General features: G+C 44.2%; 1 protein-coding gene across 1 annotated transcript in view; it reads left to right on the forward strand.

Moving 5' to 3' along the window:
- The first annotated feature begins 1813 nt into the window (after positions 1-1813).
- The window catches only part of PXDN (peroxidasin), a 147933-nt gene continuing 129664 nt past the window's right edge, over positions 1814-20082 (forward strand). The window contains exon 1 of the mRNA XM_088448851.1: positions 1814-2113. Coding sequence (XP_088304977.1) covers positions 1941-2113 — 173 coding nt within the window. The 5' untranslated portion in view covers positions 1814-1940. The remainder of the gene's footprint in view (positions 2114-20082) is intronic.

A 20082-nucleotide genomic window follows, 5' to 3' on the forward strand; every position in this document is an offset into this window, starting at 1 on the left:
CGGTCGATTGGTTGACAACAAGAAAAATGTAGACATTCAGAAGGTCTACACATTCTGAATGCCGATGGTAAAAAGGTCAACTTGGTCAATAGGTCGATCATCATTCTGTAGACATGTATTTAGGTCAACAGGGTTAAATTATTATTATTATTACCAGTTATTTATATAGCACACACATATTCTGCAGCGCTTTACAGAAAATATTTGGTCACTCACATCAGTCCCTGCCCCAGTGGAGCTAAGAATCTATATTACCTACCACATACACACTAGGGTTAATTTGTGTTGGGAACCAATTGACCTACCAGTATATTTTTGGAGTGTGGGAGGAAACCGGAGCACCCGGAGGAAACCCACGCAAGCACAGGGAGAATATACAAACTCCGCACAGTTAGGGCCATGGTGGGAATGCTCGACACATTCAAAAGGTCAAAATTTAACATGTTAATATATGGGTTTTCATGATTTTTAGGCTTAGGTTAGGCTAAAATAACAAAAAGAAATCATCTGCCGTCATTTTACTGTTGACAAGTTAATTGTCGGCCTTTTGACTTTGTCAACTTAAATACATGTCTAAAGAATGATGGTCGACCTAATGACAATGTCGACCTTTTTACTGTTGACATTCAGAACTAGTCAACATTGTGGTGTCAACCCTCAGAATGTCGATCTTTATACTGTCAACCTTTTATACCACACCTCCAGGGGCATTGAGGGCCCATGTGCAGCCTTTGTGTGGGCCTCCTCCTCCCTGGCAGCACAGTGGTAGGGATGGACATTGGAAGCCCACCATCAAATGATGGCTGGACTTCCACCATTAAAACTTTCGATACGATGGTAAGTAACCATCGTATCAAAAGTATTAATTTAAAAAACTATTCATTTGATGTTCGCATGTGCAAAAAATCCTTCATGCACATGCGCCATAACCTTATTTCAGGGCTGGCAGGGGACGAAATTGGGGGTGGGACGAGGTGGGATCGGGGGCGGGGCAAGATGCTCGATGCTGAGAGCTGCAGGCAGGAACAGTGCAACTCCCAGCATAAAAAAACCCCATCACAACACCATCGAATCATTACCATTTGATGGCGGAAAATATCGGAATGCTGCCATCGATTGGTAAAAACACTACCATCATAAGAAAAATATCAATGGTCGGCAAACATCAACCATCGATGTCCATCCCTACAAAGTGGATTCTGACTTTATGCCAGAATCTACTATGCATGCGCAGGTCTCTGGAAAATGGCGGCCATTCGTTATTCCCGGGGGCATCTCTACTGCACAAGTCACCAGGAAAATGGCCGCCACCAATTTTCCCTTTGAATTTTGTTGCTCCGCAGTGCAGTACTCTGGAGACTGTGGGGAGGCAAGTATAACTATATAAGGAAGCAGGATGTGTGGCATGGGCCCCTCTGGACCCAGGGGTCCGTGTGCACTGCATTATAGATACCCCATTGCACATTATAGATACCCCATTGCACACTCCGCAGCAGATATTCAGGAGATACATACATACATACATCCTGTATGTATGACATGTTTACATTCACCTCTTCAGTAGTAAGGTCTTCCTGAAAATGACAATCTATAAGTGCACTTTAAGACGAAACCGTTTACTTAGCAAGCTGCCTGCGAGACAGAAACCCTATACCACACTGACTGAGCATGCCAACACTGCTGCCGCCAGGGCTGAGGAATGCCCTAGCTGCACTTGTAGCACATATCCACAAGATGGCGCATGTGTTCATGTGTATAGGGCGCAGAGCGTCACATCCTCTGTAACAGCCCCAAAAATCAGAGGCTCCTGAAATCCCTGCAGAGTGCAGACCGGAGCCTGTGTGGGCGAGGGGAGGACGTGCAGCCGCTGCCTCCCTGCATCCTCCTTTCCCCTCTCCTTTATATATGTCCTTCCCCCATAGTGTGCCCCCCCAGCCAGCATGGAGCTCTGCAGACTCAGCATGTGGGGCTTCTTCCTAGCGGGGCTCTTCCTTGCACTCCCCCAACAGAGCAGCTCCTGCCCCAGCCGCTGCCTCTGCTTCCGCACCACGGTGAGATGCATGCATCTGATGCTGGAGAACATACCCACTGTGTCCCCCCAGACTACTATTCTGTAAGTGGCTAATTCATCTGGAAGTCTATTGTACTGCTACAATGTACATTATGCACAAAGTGATCTAAATTCGGGGGAAGGGGTGGGGGGGGGGGGATAGATACTTAAATAAAGTGGGGGAGGGGTGACAGGGAAGAGTTAATGCCTAACAATCTTCTCAGCTTGTACCTTGTAAATGCTTTGCTTCTAGGATTTGCAATTATCCCGTCATTGCGTTTCATTGCATCACATATAAACTTTAATACTCTTTGTGTAATGTATCGGACTCTGCTGGAAGTGGGGTAGGGGGCTCTGCTTGCAGCAGGAAGGGGGGGTCTCTGTCTGGAGCAGGGGGGGCGCTGTGTAAGTTAAACTTGCTGAGTGCTCAGAAGTTTCATTAATTTGTAACTTTTCAGCCTCCTAAATGTTTCTCAATGAGGCTGAGCACTTAATAAGTCACTACAAAAAAGTATGGGACAGTCTTTTTCATTGTATGATACATAAGAGGGGTGCAGTTATTTCATGTCTGACAAGTAGCTGTAAGTGATCTAGAAAAGTCAGAAATATATTGGGTTCATGGTATGCTTTTATACAGAACAAGCACAAATCCTGTTTCTGGAATGCTTTCTACTTTTATAAAGTTGAATATTTCTAAATTAATTTGAAATAGCTTTAAATATATTATTAGTACTCTTTCAGCATGTCTGTATTAGCCCTGGATTACCATCCTGCAGGGATTGACAACAGGTATAGTGTACGCTCCAGACTATAACCTGTAGTATCCACAGGAACTCAGGCGATGATGGTTATAATATGTGACTTTCTGGGTGTGGTATGTTAGGTCATCTAAGAGTGCAGACAATGCGATTTCCAATGCACTCTGCAAGTAACCCTAACATCGTCTGCTGACATTCTGACCTCATGCACTCTGTAATGCTGACTAAAGTGTAACCTACTGTACATGTCCTGGGATCAGCTATGTTGTAGAATGGTTTAATATTTAGTGGCCTATAAATTCAATTGCATCACTGTGACATGCACAAGGGATTTGTGACCACCTTGATTAGGATCCAGTAAAATAAATTTCGCCTTGCCTGGTTCATCTCCTGGCTTAAATAATTTTAAGGGAATCATAATACAAATAAATAGCAAACAAAGTGTGAAACAAAATTCTAAAGATGGCCATGACCAGATACGATTACCATCTAAGCAATGTGTGTGTGTGGGGGGAGGGTACTATTGATACATAAGGTAGTGAAATAGAAATTGTAACTGTTGGTAGGGAGAATGTGTATCTACTGCACAGCAGGAGAAATGGTAACCATAAATATTATACCCACCATTGTACAAATGTCTGCTGAGTCCGCGCGCTGGCAACTATGACCGTTATTCATCATTTCTATGTATTGGCTGAATCTCCTGTTATAGAGGAGGCTGGACTGGTACTCTTGTGTATCTCTGCCAGCTCGGAATGATTGTGTGCCCAGCATTACTCTTTGGCATCATGATTGCTGTTGGGTACAGAGCCAGGACCCTTGTTTCCCATGTTCAGAGAAGTTGTGGCAGCAGATACAGCCGTCAGTAAGAAGGTTATCAGAGGTAGAACGTAGAGGGAAACCGCAATGATGGTAGGTCTTCAAAACAACTCAATTCTTGGTGTTATGACCCTTCGGTACTACCTTGTAACCTACCACTGCATGCACAAAACATGTGGGAGATAGGGCACAAATCTGATCTAAAGTGCCGCCATCTGGTTTCTGCCTCAATGATTTATCTGGTTTCTAGTGATTTGATGGCATTATAATGAATACTGGTTCCAAAAAATGTCTCCACTGTCTGAATGTGGCAGGTATGCTTTAACTATTAATCATTTGTTCTTGTTATCTAACATTTGCTGGAGCCACTGTATATTTATTGTGTTAAGCTGGGTACACACTAGATGATATATTGGATGATTTTTCGTTTTGAGACGAGTCGGAACGCCAAATCGTCTCAGTTGTCCAGTGTGTATGCACTAGTGTGTACTCCTGTGCGTCGTTCATTGCATCTTCAGATCTGCCTGTGTCGGCCACCGGATCTCAAGATCCGGCGGCCAGACACCATACTTCTGGATGCGGCAGGGGAGCGATATTTCGGGTGGTTGTACACCAGTGATCGTGCAGTCTGTACGGGACCGCCCGATATATCATACCGTCGCTGGGTACACAGATCGTCCAAATATATTACACATGTGTTTCTGGACTTTTCTTAGATGCAAAAAAAATTATTATAAAATACATTGAGGGAATAAAAAAAACCATTGAATTTATGGTGTACTTACCTTCTCATAGTGTTATTACTGAGATCAGTTCCATTCTCTGGATGAGAGTTCTTCATTTACCACTAACATATGCCCTTCCTAATAATGTACAAGTGAATTAGTCTAATTGACGAGATGAGTAATTATTTCACATGTTCTCTTAGATGAAAATCTCCCAGACATAACCTATTGGGGGTACAGCAGTGAGTGTTGTGGACTCGTGGTGACTTTCAGGGTGTTGTACATCTTTCACATTACAGAGTCAGTGACATTTGTTTGACTGATATTGAGAACTGTAACTAAAGTCTTTATGTAAGTGATTGCACTGTGCCAGGAATTGTTTTCCCACCTAGTACCCAATGTTGCTTCTTCCTTTTATACTTCTAAGAAAAAAACCCCAAATGAATGTCTTTCCCCATTTAGTCTACTTTTAACTCTGCGGCTCAATTAATTTTCTTTCGACATACAGGGCGCAATTCAGTTGTTTTAGCACGCCCGATCTTCCGTGACGGGAGATTGCGGGGCGAATTTCAGTTGATGCCGATCTTCGCATCGATCGCTCCCAAAGAGGTCCGGTTTAGCTGCTTAAAGCGGCTACACCCGACCAAAGTGCTGGGCGCAATCGCGAAGAGTGCTGTTTGGGAGCCCACTTTTCGCACGTTTCAGCTCACCACCAGCAGCTGTTTGCACCCGACAGGAGCAACAATTTAATAGCTCCGTCAAGCTTGAGGAGGGGCCAAAACAATTGAATTGCGCCCACGGCATCTGCCGCCTCCTCCCTTTGCTACCCGTTTCACTGGCTCCCTGTCGCCTGCAGAATGCAGTTGAAACTCTTCCCGTCACATATTCACCACTCCTCCCCTCTCCCTGCCTACATCTCCAGACTCCTCTCAGTCCACACTGCCCCCTGCCCTCTCCGCTCCTCCTCCGACCCCCACCTCCTCTCCCCCCTATGTCACTTCCTATCACACTGGCCTCTGAGCTTTTCCCTGATGTGCCCACTTCCCCTGGAACTTAGGGCCTGATTCAGAGCTGGACGCTATTTGCGGACGCTCGTTCAGAAAAAGGGGCTGGCTATTTAAATTGAGTGCTCGCTCTTTGCGGTCTGTTGACGCCTCTATGTCTGAGCGAGCGAATGAAACATGCGCTCGCAATTTGGTAAAGACGCCCCTTGGCCACTCGCATCATACGTCATCTCCGCTATTTATTTGATTAATCGAGTACATCGAAAGGCGTATGAACTGCTCGCTATTCTTGTGGTAGCATTTTCCTACCGCAATCATGCGAGCAGTTCAGGCTAAGAGACAACCAAGTGACGTGGCCGATGACGCTGCTTTGTTAATTATGCACTCCCATTAAATACCCTTTTTGACTGTTTGGCATGCCTGCGTTCGGATCTCCACTCCCCGTTTTCAAGCACCTTCCCCTGTTACCACCCACAAACGCCTCATCCTGTCACTCAAATTAGCAGGCACTCGCTGTTTTGCGAACACATGATTTCCGGCCGCACTGACTGGTTGGCGCATGCGCATTACGACCCATACGCATGCGCAGATGTGCGAACATCGCTCGGAGTGGACGAGCGGCCGCTTACGAGCGGCTCTGAATCAGGCCCTCTGTACTGCCCATATGTTTTAAAAATCACATCCAGGGACATGAACTCCAATAGGAGCCCTTCCCTGCAATGTGCAAAGTGATCGTATCAGTGATCACTTTACTTTATGCTGCATTACGACCCATACGCATGCGCAGATGTGCGAACATTGCTCGGAGCGAACGAGCGGCCGCTTACGAGCGACTCTGAATCAGGCCCTTACTCCCTTGGCCAATCTGACTTTCTACCAGTCTCTCCAGCTTTACTAGCATCGTAGTGACACTACATTTTGTGAAAGCTTTCCAGTGTCCTCATAACTCACCATTCATCTCCTCTATCCTTCCGATATGTATCCTCCTCAATTCACCCTCTAACTGTCCACCCGTTGTCCTTAGTGTGTAAGCCCTAAGGGGCAGGGCCCTCTTCCCTCTTGTTTTCCAGTTTTGTTATCCATGTAACCAGTGCCCCGCTCCAGTTTCTCCAAATCCTCCTTCGGCGACTCTTAGACCGGGTATCCACTACCCCATTAGACAGAGCGATTGCACGATTATGGCATCATAATTGTGCAATCGTTCAGTAATCGGGCACACATCGGGGATGTAAATGTCGGAAACGACCAGCAATGTGCGCTCCCGCTGGTCGTTTCCGACATCAATCATCGCCCGAACATGCTGGTCAATCTGCTGATAACGACAGATTCACCATGTTCGGGGATGATTGATGGTGCCTACACTGAACGATCAATCGTTCAGTGTAGGCACTGCACCCCTAGGGAATCGACGGTACGATTACGATGTTATAATCGTACCCTCGTGCCGGTATCTACTAGTGGATACGCGGCATTACTTTGATCAGAAGATTGTCAAGTGCCGAACTGACTCCCCCCACCCCTGCATGCTGGATTCACCACGACAAGCTCCTATTAGCAGCAGCCACTTGCCCTAACCCTGTTACTTGTCCTACACAGTCTGTAATAATCTTTTGTACTTGCACAATGTAGTACAGTAATTTGCTGCTGGATCCACATCTTGCAAATGGCAAAATGCACCCTGTCCTTTTGGCGGCGCCCTGCTAAAGCAGCCTGACCTGAGCAGTACCCACCATGGGCCGCAGTGTCCCGCAGGTGGAAAAAGTTGTGCTTACCCATCGTCGCCGTGTGAATAGATGCGCACGGCTTGGGGGAAGCCCAGCACCTCTGTAAGTGACACTAATTGGGGGTGTGCCATGAGAACACACCCCTCTCCTGTTGATCACGACACTTTTTCGGGAGCATGCGCCACGTCGTGCGCGCATAGGATGCCCTACCCGTTCTCCAGCACCCTACCCTTGGGCTATCGGAATCACTAGATATGGTATATATTAGTCAGAATGGAGAGCACAACTGTGAGAAATATGGACTCAACCTGAGCATTCTGATCACCATGAGTTACCAAGCAGCGAATATCTGCTCTAAGTTTACAGCTGTAGTAGTTTTCAGATATTTCTTATGTATTGTATAATAAATTATACTTAAGTTCATATATTTTTATAAATTGTACAGTAAGTTCCGTTTTTTATTAAAGGGGAGATGTATCAACCCTTGGAAAGTGTTAAAGTGAAGAAAGATAAAGTCCCAACCAATCGGCTCCTAACAGTCATTTTTCAAACACAGCCTGTGACATGGCAGTTAGGAGCTGGTTGGCTGGTACTTTATCCTTTGGTCACTTTATCTCCACCCAAGACTTGGTAAATAGACCACTTGGATAGAGATAAGATGGAGTAGTTTTCTAAAGCCGGGTACACACTATCCAGTTATCCGGCAGATAATGGATAGTGTGTATGCAGGAGCATTAGCCGATAAACGACTTCAAGCGCTCCTGCAACTGTCCGATCAGGAGGGTGGGATCTGTTGTGCTGCACACGCTGTCTCATTCCCGACCTACCAATCTTGTGAAAAACATCTGAAGAAAGTGTACACACTGAGCTACAATTTGGTCATCGTGTATGGGCGCACACCTATTCAATAATTGCTGTTGGATCGGTACATTTATCAGATCTGCTGAATTTATCGCGTAGTGTATACCCAGCGTTAGTCATTTCAAAAAGTGTGCTAGATAGCTGACAGTTAGAGCTTGCCCAAAGCGACCAATCAGCTCCTATCTCTACAAGGCTGAATACATCTCCCTCCTAAATGAGGTTAAATACATTTTCATGGTCTATATTAGTGAATTGTGAACTCTCCTCTAACCGATGTTGTCTGCTTGAAAAATACATTTTGAAAATAAATGAATCTCTACGCAGATGTTTCACATTAGTAGGACTTGTAAATAGAAAGCAGCCTGTTGTGCGGAGGCAATTGATACCTAGGATGCAAATAAAGATGGAGCAGACTTTTGTGCCACAGCACAGATTTATTAATTTATTGAAATTTATTCATAACACACACACACACGCACGCGCACACACACATGCACGCGCGCACGCGCGCACACACACACACACACACACACACACTCTCCCCCCCCCCCCCCCCCTGCTTATGGTCAGACCACACTGTACTTTTTCCTTTGTGGAATGTGTAGATGATTTGGGAGCCTTCGTGAAATATGATGCACATCTCAGGAGACCACTGGTTCCTTCTCATCACCGAGCGTAGCTCCAGAGTAGTACAGAAGTTATGTCCCTCTTAGTACAAACCAACAGAGGCGCCTCTAGTTCTCGGCATCTTGCTGCATTTTTATGTAGGGTTTGTACACATACATCATGTTGTACTGTTTTATAGGGTGTTCTGTTCATTTCATAACATTCTCCGGTAAGTACAGCTGGCAGATTGTGTTCCCAGTCTTCTTTAAGACTACTAGCATTGTTTAATTAACTGCAACTCATAACACACCATTTCCTTATGGAAGAGTTCATCTTGGCCTCAGGATATGGAAGAAAAACATTTCTAAGTAACCGCAGGCTGTAGTATATAATAGATTTCACGACCGGGGATATGGTAGTCATGTGTTATCTTTACTTTGTCCTGGAGGTTTGTATTTTTATATTAATTTGGATACAACATTGAATGCCATCACAAGGGACTCCTGTGACAGTGCATCACCTCTGCCTGCTGCTGCAAAGCACTAATCAGGGAAATACTAAGATGTCCAGTTACTAAACTGTCATTTTCTTTACATTTTTTTTTCTTACACTAACTAGTATACTTCTGGTGTACAATGGGGAACCCAGGTGTCTCTTGTCTGAGCAGTTGCAGTGGTGGTCAGGTACATGTAAGTGCCCCAACTTATTGCTAGTTGTTGTGTGATGGGGGTTATATTGAATAGCCAATGACTTGTAATTCCAGGTTAAGTGTTTTCATAACCCATCCATGATGAAAGGTGTGCTGAAGACTCGGCTAGAATTCTACCAATATACAGATATCTTTTAATGCTGGCTCATGGCATACTTGCCTACGTTTGAAAAAGCATTTCAGGTAGATTGTGAAAGCAACACCTATGAGCGCGGCGGTAAAGTGGGCGTGTCCTACATCGGAGGGGCGTGTCATACAATTTACTTGCATCCAGATGTAAACGAGCACCAAAGCAGTTATGCTGGGCATACACTCTACAAATATCGGGCCAATTCGCCCAATATCCGTGGATCAGCCAGATAATTGTAGTGTGTGTGTGGCCAACCAAGGGTTAAATATCGATCGGTCATACCAGATCGGTCAGCATGCGATATCCACAAGGTAAAATGTCGGCCGCATTGAGCAGTGTAAGCGCAGCCGGCAGACAGACATTTCCCCTGTTGCTTCCCATGGAAGGAACCGGGAAATGTCTCCTCCCTCGGGGGCGGAGCGCAGCAGTCGGGGCCAGTACACTGTGAGACATCTCACATTGTATGCCCGCGATATGTGCGGGCTGACAGGCATTTATCTGGCAATGTATGCCCGGCATTAGTAAGATCTACTTGTTGATGAAAACACACTGATACGTGTCAGAGCTTGCTCATGTGTTGTGTTTTACAAGGGGTTCCATAGAAGTGGCCAAGATAAACGTCATTGTGCCTTACAACCAATGCAGGGAAATAGAACTGATTATACCATTTGAATGTATATATTTCTGATATTAAGTATATACAGTATATCATCTACATAATGTGGGTAAGGCGCAATCAGGGAGATTGCTAGACTCTTCAGGGAGTCAGGGATCTATTTCAGGGAGTCTCCCTGACAATCAGGGAGAGTTGCCAAGTATGGATTACTTGTATAATTCTTTTGAATCTTTGAGAACCATGAAAAATATGCATATCATCTGTCTATTCTACAGGTTGAGTCTCCCATATCCAAAATGCTTGGGACAAGGGATATTTTGGATAACGGAATATTCCCTATATTGGAATATTTGCAATTGATAATTAAATATTTTGGAAATGGGATCCAAATATACACACAGAATGCATTTGTGTTATATACACCTTATACACACAGCCTGCAAGTAATTGTATACACTATTTTCAATAATTTTGTGACTCAAACACAGTTTGTGTACAGAAATGAAATTCATTTATGTTTCATATATACCTTATACACACAGCCTGTAGGTCATTTTATACATTATTTTCAATCATTTGTGCCTTAGACAAAGTTTCTGTACATTGAACCATTAACAATCAAAGGTTTCACTATCTCAGTCATGCCAAAAAAATTCGGTATCTCAGAATATTTGGATATGGGAGACTCAACCTGTATTTTAGGGTCTTTTGCAGTTTATTGTTGTTCTCTGTTATTGTTGTATGTTTGTGCACCTGTGACCTACACAAAAATGGAGGCCATCTAGCCTCTCGAGACTAGTGCTTCATGAATATGGCTGCCTCCACGATATGTAGACATCAGGTGCTCTTTAATTCTGTACTCAAAAGAAAACAGTGTATGGTACTTTTGACTGCTTAAGATGAACATTTTAGAACAGGAACTTACAAAATAAGTAACTTAAGCTAGCTTTGATGTCTAATGAATGAGCCTTGGCCTATTATAAATCTTTATTGTCTTGTTGGTCTCTTGGAAGTTGCCAAAGTCCTTCATCTTTCAGTGTGTCCCGACCTTAAATGTGTCACTTAGGTGCTTTATGAGTCATTCTAGGGTAAATCATCACATAAATTACTGTTTTCATCCCAACTTCACTTCAGATTTTTAGTTCATTTCATGACCACACATCACTGCTTCTGTTGTTTTTTAGATCTTTGTGTCCCCCCCCTCCCCCTTTCTTTAGGCTGGTGGCACACCTCTGTTTGAGAAGCAGTGTATTTTTTTTGCTGCTTACAAATGCATTTATGATGGAGAATACTGATATTGTAGTAGCTTTTCACATGTGGTATGTGTAACACGCTCAAATGTAATATGCTTATTGGAATGAACTTTTAGATGCTCTCTCTTGGGGGGTAAATTTACTGAAGTGAGAGTTTTTAGAATTGGAGATGTTGCCCATAGCAACCAATCAGATTCTATTTAACATTTAAATAGCACCTTTTGAGGATAATAGCTAGAACCTGATTGGTTACTATGGGCAACATCTCCACTTCTAAAAACTCACTTCAGTAAATTTACCCCTTGATCTCTTTTTTTTTTTACTCTGTTTAGGTGTAATCTCTACATTCAATGGTCAAGGATACAGATATTTACAGGGGCTGGCTGGCAACTTTTAGCCTGGGGGGCAAATGCATGCAGGTGGCCCTGGCAGAGGAGTAGCGTGTAGCCAGGGTGCCCGGAGCATGTGCGTGCTTAGGCGCCCCCCCCCCTCAATGTTCCAGGGAGGAGGCGGGTCCATATGGAATTAATGTAAAGTAAAAATAAAGATATGGGGCAGCCCCCTGTAGTGGTGCCCATATACAGTGCCCCCTGTGCCCCAGGAGAGGACCCCCTTATACAGGCCACCAGTAGTGATCCCTCCTATGCAGTGCCCCTTAAACAGTGTCCCCAGTAGTGGTCCCCCTGTGCAGTGCCCCTTGTGCCCCCAGTAGTAAGCCCCTTATATAGTGCCCCCAGTAGTTGTACCCCCTATGCAGTGCCCCCAGTAGTAGCCCCCCCCTTGTAGTGCCCCCAGTAGTAGTCCCCTCCCCTTTGCAGTGCCCCCAGTAGTGCTCTCCTCCTTGCAGTGCCCCCAGTAGTAGTCCCCCTTTTGTAATGCCCCAGTAGTAGCCCCCCCTTGTAGTGCCTCCAGTAGTAATCCCCCTTGTAGTGCCCCCAGTAGTGCTCTCCCCCTTGTAGTGCCCCCAGTAGTAGCCCCCCCTTGTTGTGCCCCGGTAGTGATCCACCTTGTAGTGTCCCCAGTAGTGCTTTACCTAACTGTGTAGCGCTGACCGAACTCTGTCCGATCTCGCTACACGTGCTGTGCAGCTATGTCACACAGACACAGACTGCCCGCGGCCCGCATGGCACAGTGGCCCGGGGGGCACATGGCACCCTGCCCCCTGGCACAGCCCACCACTGGATATTTGATTGCCTATGTGAGCAGGACCTCCTCACCTTTGTATGATTGCCTTTATATGTGAGCAGGACCTCCTCGCCTTTGTATGATTGCCTGTGTATGATTGCCTTTATATGTGAGCAGGACCTCCTCGCCTTTATATGAGTGCCTTTATATGTGAGCAGGACCTCCTTGCCTTTATATGATTGCCTTTATATGTGAGCAGGACCTCCTTGCCTTTATATGATTGCCTTTATATGTGAGCAGAACCTCCTCGTCTTTGTATGATTGCCTTTATATGTGAGCAGGACCTCTCCTTTATATTATTGCCTTTATATGTGAGCAGGACCTCCTCAACTTTGTATGATTGCCTTATATGTGAGCAGGACCTCCTCACCTTTGTATGATTGTCTTTATATGTGAGCAGGACCTCCTCGCCTTTATATGATTGCCTTTATATGTGAGCAGGACCTCCTCGCCTTTATATGATTGCCTTTATATGTGAGCAGGACCTCCTCGCCTTTATATGATTGCCTTTATATGTGAGCAGGACCTCCTCGCCTTTATATGATTGCCTTTATATGTGAGCAGGACCTCCTCGCCTTTATATGATTGCCTTTATATGTGAGCAGGACCTCCTCACCTTTGTATGATTGCTTTTATATTTGAGCATGACCTCCTCGCCTTTATATGTGAGCAGGACCTCCTCACCTTTGTGTGATTGCCTTTATATGTGAGCAGGACCTCCTCAACTTTGTATGATTGCCTTTATATGTGAGCAGGACCTCCTCAACTTTGTATGATTGCCTTTATATGTGAGCAGGACCTCCTCAACTTTGTATGATTGCCTTTATATGTGAGCAGGACCTCCTCAACTTTGTATGATTGCCTTTATATGTGAGCAGGACCTCCTCACCTTTGTATGATTGCCTTTATATGTGAGCAGGACCTCCTCTCCTTTGTATGATTGCCTTTATATGTGAGCAGGACCTCCTCTCCTTTGTATGATTGCCTTTATATGTGAGCAGGACCTCCTCACCTTTGTATGATTGCCTTTATATGTGAGCAGGACCTCCTCGCCTTTATATGATTGCCTTTATATGTGAACAGGACCTCCTCACCTTTATATGATTGCCTTTATATGTGAGCAGGACCTCCTCGCCTTATGTTCCTGCTTCTTCAATCTTTGTTTCATTACTGTATACAGGCCTGTAGAGGATGTTGCTGTATAATAAATGTATAAAGGATAATTGCAAATTGCATTCTCAGCACATTCATATTTTTTTTTTTTACCCCTCGCCTGGGGAAATCTGTCCCTTCCTTCATCTACTTTAAAGCTTATTGTAAAATCAAATAGGGCTTTTTGTTGTTCATTCTTCCGTCATCTGGTGTTTTTCAAAAGCTGAAACAGCTGTTGGTCACATAAACAATCTTGACTAGTCATACGTGCGGGTTATCGGGTATGAGTAAGCAGAGGCAGCATTACATTTTAATCCACATCCTAGCCGAATGGTTTTGTCTACTTGCCTATAACAAGATGTCTTTGTGCTGGGTCTGTCCCAATGCTGCACATCTGGAATTTACGTTTTCTGTCTTTAGGACACCTGGATTTAGTTGAAATGAATTCATCCTCCTTACGTGTTCTCCATTTCCTATCGATCTGTGGTTTTGCTGATTATTTGCATCTCTTAGCAAATGTGACATGTCTATGAAGCCTAATGAATAAAAGTTTTCCAGACAGAACCGAGTCGACATCCACAATGTCAACATTCGAATGGTGACATGGTTCAAACTGTCGACGGGCAACATGTGTAGGTCACCCACCTCGCCTCACTATGGCCACTCACTATCGACCATTCCAGCCTCCGGTGAGGGTTCTGCCCGTGAGTTTTTTGTGCAAATTGGCACAACCAGTTTTTTAAAAATTGGATAGCGTGGGAATTAGGAGCGCGCATACCTGGGTTAATGAAGAAATAGCTGCTGTCGTTTTTGCCGCAAAAATCTTGCGGCTAAATGGATATGCCTCTTTGTGTCTGTCTGACAAGTGGCCTTACATGTGGCAGACAACCATCTGACTATAAATTTAGTTCGGCAGTCCTGTCAGCCATCCATAAATTTTAAAATTGATATACAGTGCTGGTAAGGTTTTATAGTGAGCGTCTGGTACTCCACGTTACCCCAAAGTACTTCCGTGCCTGCTAAACACATTGTTTCAACAGATTGGACAGCTAAACATCTGTGTATCAAAAGCATATGTATCGATGGCGGTGATCCAATTGATAGTGCCGCCGGCTGTCCGGATCGGGCAATCAATGGATTATTTCTATTATTTCGCCGTTCGGGCACGAACAGCCGCTGGCGCCGTCATTTCTGCTCGCCCCCTCCTGAGGAGACAAGCAGAAATGTTCGAAAAGTCTGTGGATTCAATTGCTACATTTGCTGCCCATTTATTATAGCTCCACCCAAAACAATTAAATTGCCCCCTATGAGTTCTTCTTGGTCCCAACAGAAGCACATTTCGGCCAATTTTTACATTCACATGTTTTTAACTGTCTCAGTCAGCTTCTTTGTATACATTACAACCTGTGTGATGCTGACCTAACGCAGTGTTGACTCTACATGTGAGATTGTGCTGCCATATTGTTGAATGGCATGTGCTTGGCCACTTGGGCACGTTGCCTACAAACATTGGACATGTATGAACCCATTGTGAGAGCGATTGTCTTATGGGTATGGTAAGAAATGCCTCCAGCTTTTATCACTGACTTGTTTAGTGACAACTATGCACAGAACAAGGGGCAGGAAAACCTTACTGTGTGAAGACCCTGCAAGAAGCCGTGGAAATGGAATTGCCAGCTGTCCGGCGGAATGTCTGCTGGTCACATTTTCCAAGAATGTTTCACGTTTCTCTTCCATGCTAGAAGGATGTTTTTGTCAGAGTATTCTGCAACGAAAATGTAAAATCGATTTTTATCCCGAATAAAGACCCCCTTCCCCTAAAGAAAAAACAAAAAAAATATAGATATGTAATTAGCAGTTGCTGAGAGATTACATTTGTTAAACAGGTTGCACAAAGAAGCCGTTTTTATAGAATGAGATTCAGTGTACGTAATGGCTAAGTGGTCTCTCATTCTACTCCAGCTACAGATGTGTCCTCATGTACTATTGCTGCAGTCACGCTAAACAGCCCATCTTGGTGCGCCAGGTCACGTGTTATGCTCTCCTTGCGCCAATCATCTTTTTCACTCAAATGTTTCTTAGTAGCAACACGATGCAACAAAAACACTTCAGGAGACTTTGCTGATTAATTTGATACGCGACACTCTGGGCGAACGAGCCTGTATCTGTATATGAAGTGCAACGATGCAGCAGCCGCAACTTTTTTTCACGCCAAGTTCCATTGCACAGATTTAGATTAGGTCGCACGCAGATGTACCAGTGTCACATATCAAATGAATCAGTGCCGTCTCCTCATAGGCACACGCAGGGGGGGTTTCCGTCTGCCTGGAAACCCCCCTCCCCAGCCCACACCATTACCACAATAGAAATGGTAATATAATAGAATTTTACTAGTGCTGCATGTTCTTGGAATGGAGCCCACATCTAAAATAAAATACATTCAGCTCAGGCAGGATGGACCTACTGCCGCACCTAATGGCATACTGTGATCGCTGATCCTGTATATGCTGGAATTATGACACACAATATATTTTGTATGACGCATATTAAAGCTGGTTAACTGCTAATTATACCCTCTTCATGGACTGGCCACACTCACTCTAAAATCGAGCATTTGGAAACCCCCCTCTAGAAATCCTGCGTTTGCCATTGCTCCTGGCGCAGTTGCGTTGTGACTCTCGCCAGGCGTCTCGCGACTAGGTGTATGAGGACAGATCTGTAGTTGATAGTGCACATTTTCTTGACCTATATAAACATATATGCATTCTATCAACTAGTGGGAAATGAATATATGAACCACAACGGATTCAGAGACTCAGTGGCACTCAGGTATACAGCACAGTCTGGTGCATCCTTGTCCCATCACATTGCAACTTTGACGCTTTTTTGTCAAAAAAAGACACCCGGTGTTAGCAGAGTGTCACGGGACCTGGCGCCCCAAGAGGGGCTTTTAGCACGACTGCAGCAGAGATGTAATAGGACACAGCTGTATTTTATGCTGGACAACAAACCACATTATAGGTAAATACACAGTCAATAGGTGTCTATATACCATATTTCTACGTACAATTCTTTGGTTTCGATTTTTAATTCTGTACCGGCTGATTGGGTGTCAATGTCTTGTTGCATTATGAAAACATTTGCAGTATGAGCGCTTGAATTGCTAATTTTTACTATCAAGTTCAGTCACCTGCTGTATAAATAAGACCTAAATGTACAACTCCTGTGAGAACAGTTGTGCATTAAGACAGGGTGTAAATGTGTAAAATATTTGACAAATATAATCGTACAGTAAAGAGTATATGCAAATCGTACAGTTAGAGATGGCACAAAGAACAGACAGTGTATGAATGGGGACAGCTGTGAGACAGGATGGTTCAGGGGGCCCCGTCCATTAGAACTGATGTGAGAGTTAGGTGAGGGGTGCTGTAATGTAGGAGAGTTCCTAAAATACAAAACATTTCAATAGATTTGGGGGTCGTGTTGGTTAAAAGGTGAGAATTTGTTCCCAGAACAGACATAATTTAGGGCATTGTTATTGAAGAGCTACAGCTTAAATATTTTTTGGGATAAATAATTTTTGAGATTGTTTGGTAGTTCTGTACTGAAACCGAATGTAAAATGGATAACTGTGTTAATCCCTTTGGAAAAGGACATTGGCCAAAGAGAGCTTGGCTTTCATCGTCCATTAAGGGAACGCAGTTTTGTTATTGAACACATGGGGATCTTTTTATTAAGTGGTGAGGAGTCATTTTTCTGTCGTAAATGCCAGCAAAAAGCTCTGTCAACATTTCTCCACATTTAAGAAGAGGGCTAACTCTGGAAATCTGAGATTTCTTCGGTCTTATGTTGCAATATTTTTTTGGGGGGCGGCAGATAAGCTCTATTTATCAAACTTTGATTTTCATCACTTGGTAGTGCCATCTTGGCTATGGTTGGCAATGGGGAACAGTGCGCATACGCAACCACTAGGTTGGCAACGATTGGCAATAGTAGACTGCTGAGGATTAGGACACCATGAGGAGGGTGAATTATGATAAATATTGGCAGTATGTACACTTTTATTGCTCAGAGAAGCCCCATGACCATAAATAGAGCCTATGGTCTGTAAGAGGGTCTCCTTATGAAAATTGGGTTACTTTTATTTTTTTTTCCCCCCGCTGGTAGATTGCATGCAACAGGCTGGATAGTAAAGTCTGGGAATTGAATATTTTGGCATCGCAGAGCATGTCTGTTGTACATCTCTACAGAAAATGGTTTGAAGCCCAAATTCCTCTGCAATATGTTAAAAGACTTTATTATCCCATTGGAGTACATCTACACAAGAAAAGAAAATGCATTATTATTATTTTTTTTGGTTAGGTTGAAAAAGATACACGTCCATCAGGTTCAACCTTTCATCCTGAAAATCCCCAGCTGATCCAGGGGAAGACATAAAAAAACCTATAAAGCGTAGTCCAATTTCCTGACCCCATGCTGGCATTCTGACAATTCCCTTGATCAACATAGTACATTATATTACTAGTGCCAGTAGTTCTGTGGATTGTTTTGTTAGGGAAATGTCCACGCTTTTTTTTAAAATAAAATATACCTAGTGTCTATGCCAATGCCAGTTACTGTGGTAGGACATTCCACGTTTTCAAGTCTATTACGGTAAAGAACCACTCTCGCGGATAGAGATTGCATTTTTCTTTTATGCTTCTTTTGATGATTTTGTTCCCAGTAAATTCCACGCATGTCTAGAAATGAGAGCGGTCTCCTGATTGGAAGGACGTAAATCTGGCTGCCTGCCTAGTGGTACTGCTGACATAATATTCGGTTACAGGAAGGAGAGGGAGGGCTTTTCATATCAATCGTAGATGTAAAACCTCTGTACAAAGGACTGATTTTGTCTTTGTACAGACTTATTATTATTATTATCCTTTATATGGCGCCACAAAGGTTCCGCAGCGCCTTACACAGTACATAAATGAACACACAAGAAAAACAGTTAATAGTAATACAAAACAATGCAGGACAAGGACATGGTTATAAACACATAGCTGCATAACACAAGCAGCAGGACATGAGCAACCAGGTGACTTGATAAACCTCTAATATAAATGTATATTCTATCATGTAAGTCACCATCTGGCAGCTGGTGTCATAGTCCCAGGGCCTACAGCTATTCCAACTTGGTGACACTGGCTGAATGATGTGGTTGTTGGGCTGGGGGATTGTGCTGATGGATCAGCATTTCACCTGATAACTTAAGAAACCTATATACCGTACGGTGAGGTAAATAAGTCAGCTGCAGCCCCCCCATGGGTTTGACTGTTGTAGTAAGTGCAATGATGGATCATTCTAAGCATATGTATACCCCTAATACAAGTCCCCAGAACAATAATCAGTTCTATTATTAGGGGTAGTAGTCACCATCCTGGCAGTCGAGATGCTGGCACTCAGAATACCGACGCAGTAATCTTGACAGCAGTAAGAATCCCGGATCCAGAATCCCAACCGCCGGCATCCCAAAGATTAGTATTAGGCACTAGGGGGCGGTTTAGACTGGGGGGGGAGGGTTAGGGATAGGCTACGGGGAGGGGGGGGGCGGGTTAGGGACAGGCCGCAGCGGGTGGGTAAGGGGGATGGTTGGTATACTTGCGTACATACAGTATGTCGAGATTCTGACTGTCGGATTGCCACTGTCTGTATTCTAACTGCCGGCATTCCGAACGCCGGGATCCCCCTACCCAACGCTTTATTAGGCCTAATAGCCTTCATCATTCAGGAAAAGATTGTCACCTTTCCATTGAAAGTAATGCAAGTATTGTCATTGTTAATATTGACATCAGAACATCTACATCTTTGCTGCAATCACGCCAAAAAGCCCCTCTCGGCGCGCCAGGTCCTGTGAGATGCTGCCAGCGCCTGTCGTCTCTTTTACGTCCTTTTTTTAATGTTGCTGAGAATGCATCTAAGTTGTAATGTGATGTGACTGAGGCGCCAGCCGCAACTTTAATTCCTAGTTACGATGTGGTTCATATACAGTCTCGGGTGCGCACAGCTTAACAAGTCTCTCATATCAAATTAATCAGCACAGTCTGCTAGTCAAATTGCATTGCGACTTAGTTGCATTTTCGGCAAAAAAAAGATGCCCGACGATAGCAGAGTAGCACGGGGCCTGGCGACTCTCGCACCAGGCAAGTCGCGCTGAGTGACGTATTGTGGCTAGATGTGTGCGGACACATCTGTACAAATACCTTCCACATTATCCTTGATAGCGGCTAGAGTCTAGCCCCATTATTTGCCTCTCACATGATGAGATTTGTGTTCATTACTAACATTATACCCTGAAGATTTTTTTTTATTTATTATCCTTTGTGTGATTTGTTACAGCACTGGTAATAACCAGATTAGGATGCAAAAATGATATTTTGCCCAAGCTGCCTCCCCTCTGTTTTTATCTACATCCCCTCTAGTTACAGTCCCCATGCTTCCTGACTGCTTG

The sequence above is a fragment of the Taudactylus pleione genome, unplaced genomic scaffold (assembly GCF_031769625.1).
Source record: "Taudactylus pleione unplaced genomic scaffold, aTauple2 ptg000468l, whole genome shotgun sequence".
NCBI classification, from domain to species: Eukaryota; Metazoa; Chordata; class Amphibia; order Anura; family Myobatrachidae; genus Taudactylus; species Taudactylus pleione.